The sequence below is a fragment of the Indicator indicator genome, chromosome 31 (genome assembly GCF_027791375.1).
Source record: "Indicator indicator isolate 239-I01 chromosome 31, UM_Iind_1.1, whole genome shotgun sequence".
NCBI classification, from domain to species: domain Eukaryota; kingdom Metazoa; phylum Chordata; class Aves; order Piciformes; family Indicatoridae; genus Indicator; species Indicator indicator.
The window spans coordinates 572661-585175 of NC_072040.1; the positions used below are offsets into that span (position 1 = coordinate 572661).

Genomic DNA, 12515 nt, shown 5'->3' on the forward strand with positions numbered 1-12515 from the left:
CATTGAGTTCAACCCCCCCCTGCTAGAGCAGGACCACAGAATCCAGCACAGGTTGCACAGGAACACATCCAGATGGGTCTTGAAAGTGTCCAGAGAAGGAGACTCCATAACACCTCTGGGGAGCCTGTTCCAGATGCTCACATATATGTCCCAAACCCATCATTGTCATTTTCTTAGATATTACTTTTTCCTCCTTGGTATTTATCATCAAAATCAGACATTCTCTCAACTTTTCCTCCTGCATAAACATTTTCTCCATTTCCTCTAATAACCAAAATTGTTTCTCTTATTTCTGTAAATCTTTTTAAAATGTGGTTACCAGAACTTTATGCAGTATTCAAAGATTGTCTCTCTGAAGTCTGGGACATTGACAGTAAAATTTCTCTACCTAAAAATCTCTCTCCTGATGCATCTTGCTGTCACATTGATGATTCACTCTATTTTTTTTCCCTAGTGATAAATTCTTTCTTGATTATATTAAATGTTGGCAGTATTTTTAAAGTGCATTTCTTTCCACTTTATGCTGTTACAAATTGTCACTTTTCTACCACTCTGGATTTTTTGATCCTTCTTATGCTTTGATAGTTCTTAGCAGCTATGTTACAGAAATTACCTGCTTTATGCAGTATATTGTTGAAATATGAAACTGGGATAAGCTCTAACACTAATTCCTAGAGAAACTTACTAGTATCCTACAAGGGGAGCTACAAGAAGGATGGAGAAAGACTGTGTACAAAAGGCCTATAGTGGTAGGATAAGGGACAATGACTTTGAACTAGAGAAAAGTAGATTTAGATTGGATGTTAGGAACAAGTTTTTTTACCATGAGGGTAGTGGAACACTGGAACAGGTTGCCCAGGGAGGTGGTTGAGGTCCCATCTCTGGAGATATTCAAGGTGAGGCTCAACAGGGCTCTGGGCATCCTGATCCAGCTGAGGAGTCCCTGCTTACTGCAGAGGGGGTTGGACTAGATGACCTCTGGAGGTCCCTTTCAACTCAGACTATTCTATGATTTTATGATCCCTATAAATCAGTACTTCTCATTTCTCCACACATGTCCAACACAGCTAACTCAAACACTGCCTGCTGTAATTTTCTGGAATTCCTATTTCCGTATTCATCGACCTGATGTTATTGAGAATTTTGATAACTGAAGTGCATTTTGCATAAGAATGCTGAGTTTAAGTGATTCAGTGAGTCTTGTTATTTTTTGATAGCTCAGAAATGGAAGGTGTCAGTCCTCACCAGTGATATGCCATCTGCAGGAACAAGCTCAAAGGTTTACATGACACTGTATGGGGATCTCAGCTGTTCAGGACCTATTTTTCTTGATGGAGAGGTGGGAAAATTATTTCAGAGAGGCAATGAAGACATCTTCACAGTAAGTAGTATATATCCATTGTGTTGCCCTCTTGTATCCTGCCAGATTGTATGACACTTAAAAATCTGTGTGATGAAAAGACAGGTTTTTTTCTACTCTACATGTGTCTGGAAACAAGAAACAGGACTTAATGTAGAATTATATTTAGTAACCTTTCTCACTCATCTATCCAAAGCTGATTTGATCAGTATTTCTTGTCTGGTTAAGAACTACTGGTTAATTTACATATTGCACAAGAAGATACCAAAAAATATAGGACAACATTTACAACTAAACAACTAAAACATTTACAACATAAACAACTAAACATTTGTTTAGTTTTGAAATTTGAAACAGGGCTACAATTCTACAAAAGAAACAAAGTGAAGAATTAGGGGATGGAGTAAATTTTTAGTTGCTTTCTTTAAATAATGGCAATTTTTATGCCTGTAAGGAGGTCTGTCTAGCTGAAGCTTCTTAAGCTCCCAGTTCAAAAAGCAAATTTCTCCCCCGTCAGTCTTGTGGTATGGTGATTTTAGTGAGCTAGAAGAGGTCTCTTATCAAAAGCTGCATAGTTTTTGTATATATGAGAAACAGTTGTTTAAATATCAGACTACTTAATTCCACTAAAAAGAAAAAAAAATTATATATTACCTCACAGTTATTAATGAATGTCTGTTGCATGCCTTTTCCTTTAAAGGAAAGTTTTGTGTTTCACCAGCTGCCTGTTTTCCAGGTCAGTACCAGCACCATTGGACATCTCTACAAAATACGTGTAGGACATACCAACACAGGAAACTCCCCTGCCTGGCACTGTGAAGAGGTAGAAGCAGTGAGAAAGAACTTTTGTTTTTCCAAAAGCACTCACTGTGAGAATGGAGTCAAAATAGGAGTCAGTGTGTTCCATGGATTCTTGGCTTATAAATGTGGGGTTTGTTTTCCCCTTACCAAATCTCAGTTGATCAGGCACAGTTCTTAAGCAGTGATTCATCAGGCAGGGTTAGGTTATTCTCTCTTTGAAGCTTTTGGCACAAAGTTAAGGAAAAGAAATACATTTAGCCAAACACCCTCTACAAGTAACCTAGAGTTTTCTGTCATAGAGAGACAAAGGAATACAGCCACTGATTTCTAGATGTCATAGAAGAGAGCAACCTACAGAGAGCTGGCCAGACCCCTAACATCAGTGTTCCTTGGGAAGTCTGCATTTTTCAGGAAGATCTGAAATGAAGATTCAACTGCAGAGCTTTCCTGGTAGTTAGGCATGCTAGTCTCTAACCACTATCCCATGTCTTCTGTGGCTGTCTGCACTGAGATGGTATCAAGCCTCCAAATGACCACAAGGTTCTGCTTTGCTAGCTCCAAGATCAAGATGCCTCAGTAGACATGGACAGGCTAAGATGTGCCAGGTGTTTCAGGCAAGATAAACCTCTTTCTTTAAAGTTTAGCATTCAAGCAGTAAAAGTGATAAACTGTTTCCAGTATTTCTGAATTAGTTAAATATTCTAATTAAGGAAATTAGATTCTGCAAAGCACAGAGCAGGAGTGAAATTACAGGTAAAAGTGTCTTGGCTTCTATCTGCTGGTCCAAAATTGAGTGTAGCTGCTAATATATAATTAGCATAATTAGGGACTATTCTAATGTACAGCAGCCTCTGAGGTGCTAACTAAGGAATACTTTGAAGTATGAAATAACTAAAGCTCCTTCCTTTCTTCAGCTACTGTGCATATGGTCCTTGCTCTGCTACGTGCTAGAAGGTGGGCATGGAAGAAAATGCTGTGGGGCAGACTAGTGTTGGGGCTAGCACTTCCATGGTTTATGTCACAAACAGCACTGAAGAATCAAAACGTGTTCCTCTAATCCCTCTTCTGATAAGAAAAGAAGCTAAAGGAATAGCAACACCAAGCATTGCAGTGAAAAGTTCCATGTTTGGCAAGCCATGCCACCTAGTGCCAGCCCACATGGCTATACCAGCTGGAGCAGCCTGGCTGTGTTTTGTGGGACTGTGCCTGAGCTGATAAACTCTGCTTCTTGGCTGCACTTGAGTTCATCTGCCCTGCACTTTCAAATCTGACTGGGTGAAAAGTCAGATTGAGGGCCATGGTATCTGGAGGGCAGGTGTACCCCAAAGCCATCATGTTCTGCTTTAACTGCACAGATGTCAACAGCATTGCCACACATTTCATGTTCTGCTCTATCTGAACAGAGACCAGTAACTCAGATTGCAATTCTTGGTGCTGTTCAGGTGCAGTTGCTGAACCTTTGCTCAGGGGAGCAGTTTTCTTTCCTTGCACGTCGGTGGCTGGCCTGGGACCACACTGATGGGGAAATATCTATGGAGCTTCCTGTCTTACAGCAGGGTCAGCCTGTTCTTCCAGGTAAGCACAACCACCACATCAGCTAAGCCCAGCCACAAAAACTATGGAACCTCTTTTTTCCAGGATGTTTAGTACCATAGCAATGCTTAGTGGTGTGCTAGTGGCACCTTGTGTTGTTCTGAAATGGTAACAGACATCTCAGTGGCCACAACTGTTGTGGGTGCAGGCTAGAGGCAGAGGATGCAAAGGAAGTTGAGGGGCAGAAGTTCAGAAGATGGCCCATGTGAGGAAACATACTATGGGATAGTCACTCTTGTGATACAGGGCTGGGTGGCCTGGAGTTGTGTTTATGCCTATCTGTGATGACTGAGCACTGAGATTAAGTTTCTGGGAAGAGCAGAAAACCAGAATCACAGAATGTCAGGGAGTAGAAGGGACCTTGAGAGATCATCCAGTCCAACCCCGCTGCCAAAGCAGGATCGCCTAGGGCAGATCACACAGGAACACATCCAGGTGGGGCTTGAATATCTCCAGAGAGGGAGACTCCACAACCTCCCTGGGCAGCCTGTTCCAGTGTTCTGTCACCCTCACAAATAATTCTTCCTCCTTTTTCCATGGAACTTCCTATGCCAGCTTTGTGCCTTTTTAATATGCCTTTAAGAAAAAAAAAAAAAACCAGGAGAGATTTCCGCCAGTGATGTAGTTATCAGCTTTAAATGGCTCATAAAATGCAGTAAAGAGAGGCTGCCAGCCCTAACCACAATTTTGAGTGGTTATGATCTTCACACCCTTGAGGGCATGAAAAGCCTCAGAGGCAGCCAGCCTGCTTCCTCATAAGTTTGGTCTCTTTGGTCAGGAGCTCACTGGTATAAAAAAACCACCACTCTATCCCCCCCACACCCTTAAATAAAAGTTAATTGATGCTCATTAACATGTTATATTGCACATGGTACTGCAGTATAACCTGCTTTCAGTATCTGTTCTTCCCCAAATATTCTCTTGCTTAATATTCTGGGACACTGACCTTCCTTACCCACCCTTCTATTTTTTCAGGCTCTTCTGTCTGAGTAGGTTGTTTTCTTGTTTCTGAGATAGAGACACAAAGAAAGATTTTAATTTCCAGTATCTTTTTGGGGGGGGGGGGAGGTGGGGTGTGCTCCAAGAAAGCTGGGGAAGGACTTTTTAGGGTGTCAGGTAGTGACAGGATTGGGGGGAATGGAGCAAAACTAGAAGTGGGAAGATTCAGATTGGGTGTTAGGAAAAATCTCTTCACCATTAGAGTGGTGAGACACTGGAACAGGTTGCCCAGGGAGGTGGTGGAAGCCTCATGCCTGGAGGTTTATAAGGCCAGGCTGGATGTGGATCTGAGCAGCCTGATCTTGTGTGAGGTGTCCCTGCCCATGGCAGGGGGGTTGGAGCTGGGTAATCCTTGAGGTCCCTTCCACCTTGACAATTCTGTGGTTCATTACAAAGCAGTCTTGACTCATCCTAAAGCACAACAGCACACTTAAACCAGCCTTTCAATCTGCATTTTCTAGTGAATTTCTCCCTCACACAAAAGAGGCAGAAAAGAACTTCTGTGCATTTCTGCCAGCCTCAGTGAAAGAGGGGTCATGCTGAAGCCTTTGGAGAAGGCAGTTTCATCTCTAGCTTGGTAATTGAAAGACAGCCTCTGTGTCTTTTTTTTTGCTGATTTCTGCATGAGACAGTGAAGAGAACACAGCTTTTAACTTCAGAGAAGATAGTTTGATAACAGAACAGTGAAGTGGTCTGGATTCAATCTGAAAGAGAGATGATGAGAGGCACTTTAAAACCAATTTCTGAATAAAAAGAAGCTGAAACACTTTCCAATTTAACAGCCTTTTTTATTTAAAAGAAAAACCTCTGAATTAAACTCAAGAAATACTACATAGAAATTTTATGGTTCTAATGCTGGGGGCCTGAGCACCCTTCATTTGAATTTTTATCTTCAGCCATCCTACTTTTGTCCCCTTCTGCTCATGTTTTATGACACAATCTTGAATTATATGATGATGAACTACTTTCTGGGGATAAATCAGAGTTATGCAGTGTTTGGTGGCTGGTGGACCTTTTTCTTTTTGTCTTAGAGAAGCTGGCAAGTAGATAGTTACTGCAGGAGTGAGTTGTGGGAATAGAGGACTGTGGTGGTCTTAGAGATGAGACTTGGTCTGGAGAAGTGAATACTCTACCCCTGTCTGCTCTGGTCATGGGGTACCTGTTCATGAGGATGAAATAAAGAAAAATCTGGGGAAGTAAGTAGATGAGGTGATGACATGGTAAATTATGTGGGTAAAATACAGTATTAATTAACAGTTCCCAGATGAAAACTATTTTGAGTGTTGAGACAGGTGTGTGCTAAGAAAAAAATGGTGCATGACTGTGCTGCTAACTGAAGACTGTCAAAAGCTTCTGTGCATTCAACATGGCTGGCTTCAGTCCAGATTATAAAAGCTGATCTGAAAAAAAGATTTGTGGTTTACCTCTTTGTTGTATTTGTCATAATTCACAGGCACAGAGGAAAGAATTCAATTATGTAAATAATCTTAACCCTTGTACGTTCTAAGGGGAGGATTTCTCTCCTGCATTCATTCACTCTGTAGCTTTCTTGGTCTAATAAAATATTGTCAGTGTATGTTAGCATGAATTTTGCCTTTTTCATCCTTCTACTGAAGATTATAATTGCATATTTTTATCCTAATTCTGAAGTTTATGGGGTTCTTACCTCTGCACTCTAATCACCACAGTATTCTATTGATACGTATTTTTACATATCACAGAATTTATCTCAGTTTCATTGGATTTTGACTCAAATTTCATTTGCCTCATCCATTTCTGTTCAATAACCAATCTGTTGAACTCAAGGCTAGATTTTTTTTTTCCTTCTAAATTTACAGCCTTTGAAGAATTTCCATATGGAATTTCATGGAAGTCTATACCATCCTATTGCATGAATCAGTAAAATAATAAAACAACAAAGACTTCTGAGTTCTGAGGTCCTAGAAAACCAGAATTGTGGTGTTTGATTTTTGCTGGTTTGGTTAACCCAACATTCAAAATGGCTCCAGTTATAATTTTGATCTTGCCACTTATGGTGAGGCTAATCTTGGATTTATATTGTTTTTCTTCTCAGCTTTGTGATGTTTTCAAAGGATGCTGCAGAACAAAGACATGCTTTTGGCCATTTAAATGTCACTTCTCTTTGCATTCCACATAGTGACAGCCTGGGACAAAAAGCAGAAACTTAACACCAAAGCAAGTTTATACATTATTTTGCTTAATGTTGAAGAGGATTTTTTAATATTTTATACTCTAACTGTTCTTGACAGAGATGTATTTGGACTCTACAGGCACATTCACAGCTCAGTGTTATTGTAGCTCTAATAGTGTTGGTGATATGAAAGGTTGTCATCTTTCATTGTCAGTGACTATCTATGAAGTGCATGTGACAACAGGAGAACTGTGGAATGCTGGAACTGAGGCTGATGTCTTTATTTGTATCTATGGAGAAAGAGGTGATACAGGATCAAGGCAGCTGCTCAGGTCACAGAAACCCAAGAAATTTTTAAAAGGTCAAGTAAGTGGAACCCAGGGAGTTTTCTGGTATGTTTGGCTGGCTTTTCTCTCTTGGGTGGGTGGTTATGCCAGGCAAAGTGCAATTAGAAATGAGAGAATTACTGCTTCCAAATGTTTATGCCAAATTCCATCACTAAGCCAAAATTATTCCTGAAAGCCACACCAGTGCTTTTGGAAGACAGATGTTTCTTTTACAAGCTAGGTAATCTGTGTGCTTTTTAATTCTTCTAAAAATTTTAAAGTGAAGAGAAAGTGAAACTTTACATTTTGTATCTGCATGACTAGTGTTGAAGCCTGCTGTAATTTGTAATTGTTTAGCCAATTAAGCTTTCATCAGGTTTCTCTTTTCTGAGACTGATCCCATTGATTTGAATGGAACTGCTGCTATTAGTGATCAGGCTTAATTCTTTTATTTCAGGTGATACAGTGGTGTGTTCTTACTTTAACATTAGCTGGTATTTCAAAGGATGGTCTTGACAGAAGAGTTCCATGGGTTTAAGGATCTTTGGGATGCCACAGCTGAAGAATGCTCTGCTATTTTTACATTTTACTGATACTTTGATTACAGATGGACACCTTTGCTGTTGAAGCTGTGCACCTCGGACATTTGGGCAAGATTGTTATAGGACACAATGGTCTTGGATCAGGTCAGAAATCTCTCTGTATAGTCACTGAGTACTGCTTGCAAGATTATCAGCTTGTGCTTTGGAATACAGTCTGTATTTCTATATCTGAATGAGTGAAAACCTGCTAGAAGTGAAAGACAAAGGCTTCTAATCAATCTGAGTGACACAGTTACCTTATTGTATCATCACAAATGTCAAATATTTTGTGTTCACTGTCACTATACTCTCAACTACCCTGTTAAGGTCACCATCTGCTACTGTTCTGTCATTTTTGTCTAATTCCCATGGGAAAAACTGAAGAGGGGGAGTGTCTGCATGATAAGGCATTGAGTATGTCTTGTGCAGTCAGTGTCACAGATCAAATGGGCTGTTATAATTTTAGGTTGATTAGCATTATCAGTTACATTGTGAAGATGCAGTTGGAGATTTTGGCTGCACTATCCTGTCATTAGGCACCCAATTAAGGGTGAAACTCAAATTGCTTGCAGTCACAAGGCCTCTTTTTAAAATTCTTGAACCCAAATACTGTAAAGCATGGCAATGTATTTTGAGCCATGCTAAACTGCTCTCTACTCTTGTGGGCATTTTGATTGGCAAATAAATGAATCTCACAAATGACTGTGTTAAATGGGGGGGGGGGGAGGGGGAGGTGTGGATGTGCAGCATGCTGGGACCTAGCAGCTTGCAGGCCCATGAGCAAGATCTACAGTACCTAGAGCAGGGCAGCTGTGAGTCCAGCTCCTGCAAGTGGAGCTGCAGATTCTGCAGTTCCAGTAGTGGAGAGAAAGCTTGGCTTCATTAAATATGTCTCTCATGAACTAATTTTTTTGTTTGTTTTGTTTAATTCTAAGGGAATGGCTGGTTTCTGGATAAAGTTGTGATCAAGGATCCTGTAACAGATTTGGATTACACTTTTCTTTGTCACAGGTTGGTTGCGTTTCAGCTGGGTAAGATTAAAAAAAAATAAATAAACAAACTTGTAATTTCTTGCAATTTTTGTTTTCTTTTGAAATATCCTGTCAAGGGAAATAGGTGGATCCTGAACAGGGAGCTGAAATTTTCTGAATCTCTTTACAGCTCTCTGGGTTGTACCTTCCCCACATCTCTCGCGCATTTGAGCTAATGAGAAAGCAATAGAAAGTTCTGTCTGGGAACTTTCCATTCTTGCATTTGAACTATTCAGGATGTGCTTTTTTGACACATTCCCCATATCCAGCACCTTGCATCTGATGCCAGCAGGTCCATTCTTCCATAGCATGCAATGCAAGGCTTTTCAGAAGAGCAGGTTGCTGTCTCTCTAGCAGACTTTACTGAAGTTAGTATGGAGATAACCTGGGGTTCAGTGACCTCAGGATCAGACTATGAATATCACAGACACAACTACCTGGCCACATCTCTCTTCCTCATTTGCCTTGCAGCCTGTCACTGAGCTGCAACCTAGTTTGAAGCAATCTTAACTCCCTTGCCTTTGCAGATGCTGCTGCTCTGAATCTTCTGTTCTATGGCTCATTTCTAATTTTATCTCTGCCTGATTAATTCCAAACACCTTACAGAAAAAATTATAATTGATAAAGATCAGTGCAAATATTAGGAACGGTAGAGTCCAGTCACGTATGAATCGAGCTGCAGCTTGCCAGTGGCACCTCAATTCTATTTCCTCCTCTCAGTTCTCTGAGTGAATAAATAACTGCCTGAGACAGCTGGGGGTGAGTGATGTGCACACTGAAACTGATTTATGTGTGAGTAAGGGCTTTCTGCCTATCAGATACAGCACCTCTTCTTTGCCTGACCTAATTTTGATTCTGTATTCTACATGAGATGAACTGCTATGAAGAGATCTATAATGCTAGCTCCATACATAATTTAGGGAGAGTTCAAATCCATTTCAGGCAGAAAAATACAGGGTATGTGCTAGTTATTGTTAGAGCCCAATGCTGTGCTTGCTGCTCTTGCCCCCAGTGTGTGAATCCTTTTGACTCAAATGGAGTTAGACTTAACTTATGTAAGTAGATGTGAAGCAGGTACAATGGCATTGTAAAAGTATGGTGCAGACAAGGTAAAATTGTTGCCTGCATTGGATTTGCCTCTCTGTATAGGGATTTTCAGGGCATGGAACAATTTGCATCGTGCTGTAGCCTTCTTGAAGGTTGGAGGTGCACTGCACCTTTGGATATTGATCTGGGATCAATATGAATTCTCTGTTTTGTAATGACTGGCTTAGACTCTTGTACCTCATCCCAGGAAAGAATTTATTTATAAGCTTCACCAAGAACAAACACACAAAATTTTGGTCAAAACCAATCTCTTTTGACTAAAGCTGATTTTTTTGTATTGCTGTTTGTCAGCCTTGAGACTCAAATAGAACAGGAAATATCTGTATGTAAGTGCCATGTGTATGGTACTGTGGAAGTTGGCAGTCAAGGTTGTTTTACTGTAATGGGCTCTGGTTTTCAGGTGGCTGGACCAGGGGCAGGATGATGGCAATATTTCCAGAGAGCTGACTGTGACAGATGCCAGCACATTCCCAGGAAGTAAGTGAAAATTCATGGGGAGGACAATCCTTCCCCTCCATGACTGTGACAAATGGAATGAGGATGCTCTGTAAATTAATTACATGGTTTTTGTCTGTACAGGACAAGAGCTGGAACTCAAGAGAGAAGAAGCTGTAAGAATGTACCTTTTATATTCAAACCATTCAAATGATGCTTTGAGTGAAATCAGGTCGATTGTTCTCATCTATGTCTAACTCCTGTGCATCATTTTCTCATATGTCTTTTCTGCTTGTTGTTTACAAAACTAGTGGGCTGCTGAAAAGTGGAAATTTCAGGAAGGCAACACACTTCAGTTTTACAACAAGCTCACCCGTGGCTTCATTTGCCTCAGTCCAGATAGCAGAGTTGGTGCTCTTGGTGACAAGAAAGATAAATATGGTAAAGTATGTTTCACATGGATGAATGAACAAAAGATACAAGAAAGGAGGGCTTTAGAGATCACTGTCATTTCATACAGTGGTTCTTCTAATGAACAGGAATTGACAATCATAACTGTTTTCCTCACTTGAAAGATTTACTTATATGGATATCTATAAGAACTTTGCTTGGTTAACATATAAAGCACAAAAAAATCTCATATGGTATCTTGCCTCTGGCCTTTGCTTACCTAATAGAAACTTTGTGTCCTTGCAGGTTAATGCTTCCATGGAACTGCCATTTACATGAAATTCATTTTGTTCCATCCTTGTCCCTGATTTTAACGGCATTCTTCTTGTTCCTCCTCTTTATCAGCTTTCATCCTGCTATGTTACTAACACTTAACTGTTTTATGTTAGGCACATATATTTTCACTGTCTTTGTAGTGATGGAGCTGCTCAGTCTTTCAGACATCTTCTCAGGGACTTTATACCCATCTGTTTTGAAGTGGTAGAGCAGAATCTTCTAGGACACACCAAAATGCATGGAGAGCAGTGCAGTCAATGGTCCTTAGCAGAGCCTCTAAAGGCACCTCAGAAAAGCTGCACCAGCAAGCTCAAATGGGAGATTATTAATCTAACACTGAAAGTGGATTTTCCTCTATTTTACTGAAGGCTGCTTTTATTAGTTAGCAATTCTGGTCCCTGAGTTCAAAGTAGTTGAAGAGTCAAACACCAATTAACTCAAAATCTATCTACAGCTTTAGTGTCTTAAATGCCTGAAAGCTGTTGCACAGCATGGTATTGTCCTTCCTCCAAGGAGATCCATTTAGCATCACAAACTATGAATTACTTGCTGACAGACCAAACTACCCTCATGCAAGAATTTGATCTCTAATCTGCACTGATGCAGTAAACACATCTTTGCTGCTTTTTAATGCTGTGGCTTCAGTTGATGGATTTTATCTGATTTGATATCCACAAATTAGATCATTTAGGCACCTCAGAGTTCATAATCTTCCAACATGCAGAATTCGAGGGCAGACTGTTTCCCAATTTTCATCTAGATGCTCTTTCCTCCCTATAAATTAGTGCATTTCTTTTTTTTCCTACATAAACATTTTTATTGCATTTTTAGTACCTTTTTACATGCTAGATATGAAATTCCTATCATAGAATCAGTTTGGTTGGAAGAGACTTTTAAGACCAAGTCCAACCATTAACTAGCACTGCCAAGTCATCACTAGACCATGTCCCTAAGCACCACATCTACAGACCTGCCACTAAACCATGTCCTTAAGCACCACACCTAGAGGTTGACCAAATGACCCTGATCTAGCTTTCATTAGTATTTTGTAGCTAAGTGTGGGAAAATTGGTCAGATGGAAAATTTTAGAAGCCACGAGCAAGATTTGCTTTACAAACTCTAATATGGATGAAGTGAAAATGAATTCTCATTTTGCTGCCTGAGAGCTTTATGTTCCCTAAGTGATCTGTTCTTTATCATTTAAATTCATTGCTATAGCCCAGTTTATGTTGCTGAAGCCCTCAGCTTCTTTTTATGGATTTTTTGTGGTGTATTTTTTTTTTAAACATGTACACTGATCAAAGGAAATTTGTTCCTTATTAGCTCTCTGCATTTTTCTTCTCAAGGCAGTGAAGCAGACGAGTCTCTAGGTGCCCTTTCCCAGAGCAAAGAGAGAATTCATTG

At 40.2% G+C, this 12515-nt stretch overlaps 1 protein-coding gene across 1 annotated transcript in view; it reads left to right on the plus strand.

The window, feature by feature from the left end:
* RP1 (RP1 axonemal microtubule associated) overlaps nt 1-12515 on the plus strand; it is a 132518-nt gene that overhangs the window by 11770 nt on the left and 108233 nt on the right. Inside the window, exons 3-11 of the mRNA XM_054394648.1 lie at nt 1218-1381; nt 2097-2183; nt 3604-3736; nt 7120-7271; nt 7839-7917; nt 8748-8823; nt 10351-10427; nt 10530-10561; nt 10697-10826. Coding sequence (XP_054250623.1) covers nt 1218-1381; nt 2097-2183; nt 3604-3736; nt 7120-7271; nt 7839-7917; nt 8748-8823; nt 10351-10427; nt 10530-10561; nt 10697-10826 — 930 coding nt within the window. The remainder of the gene's footprint in view (nt 1-1217; nt 1382-2096; nt 2184-3603; nt 3737-7119; nt 7272-7838; nt 7918-8747; nt 8824-10350; nt 10428-10529; nt 10562-10696; nt 10827-12515) is intronic.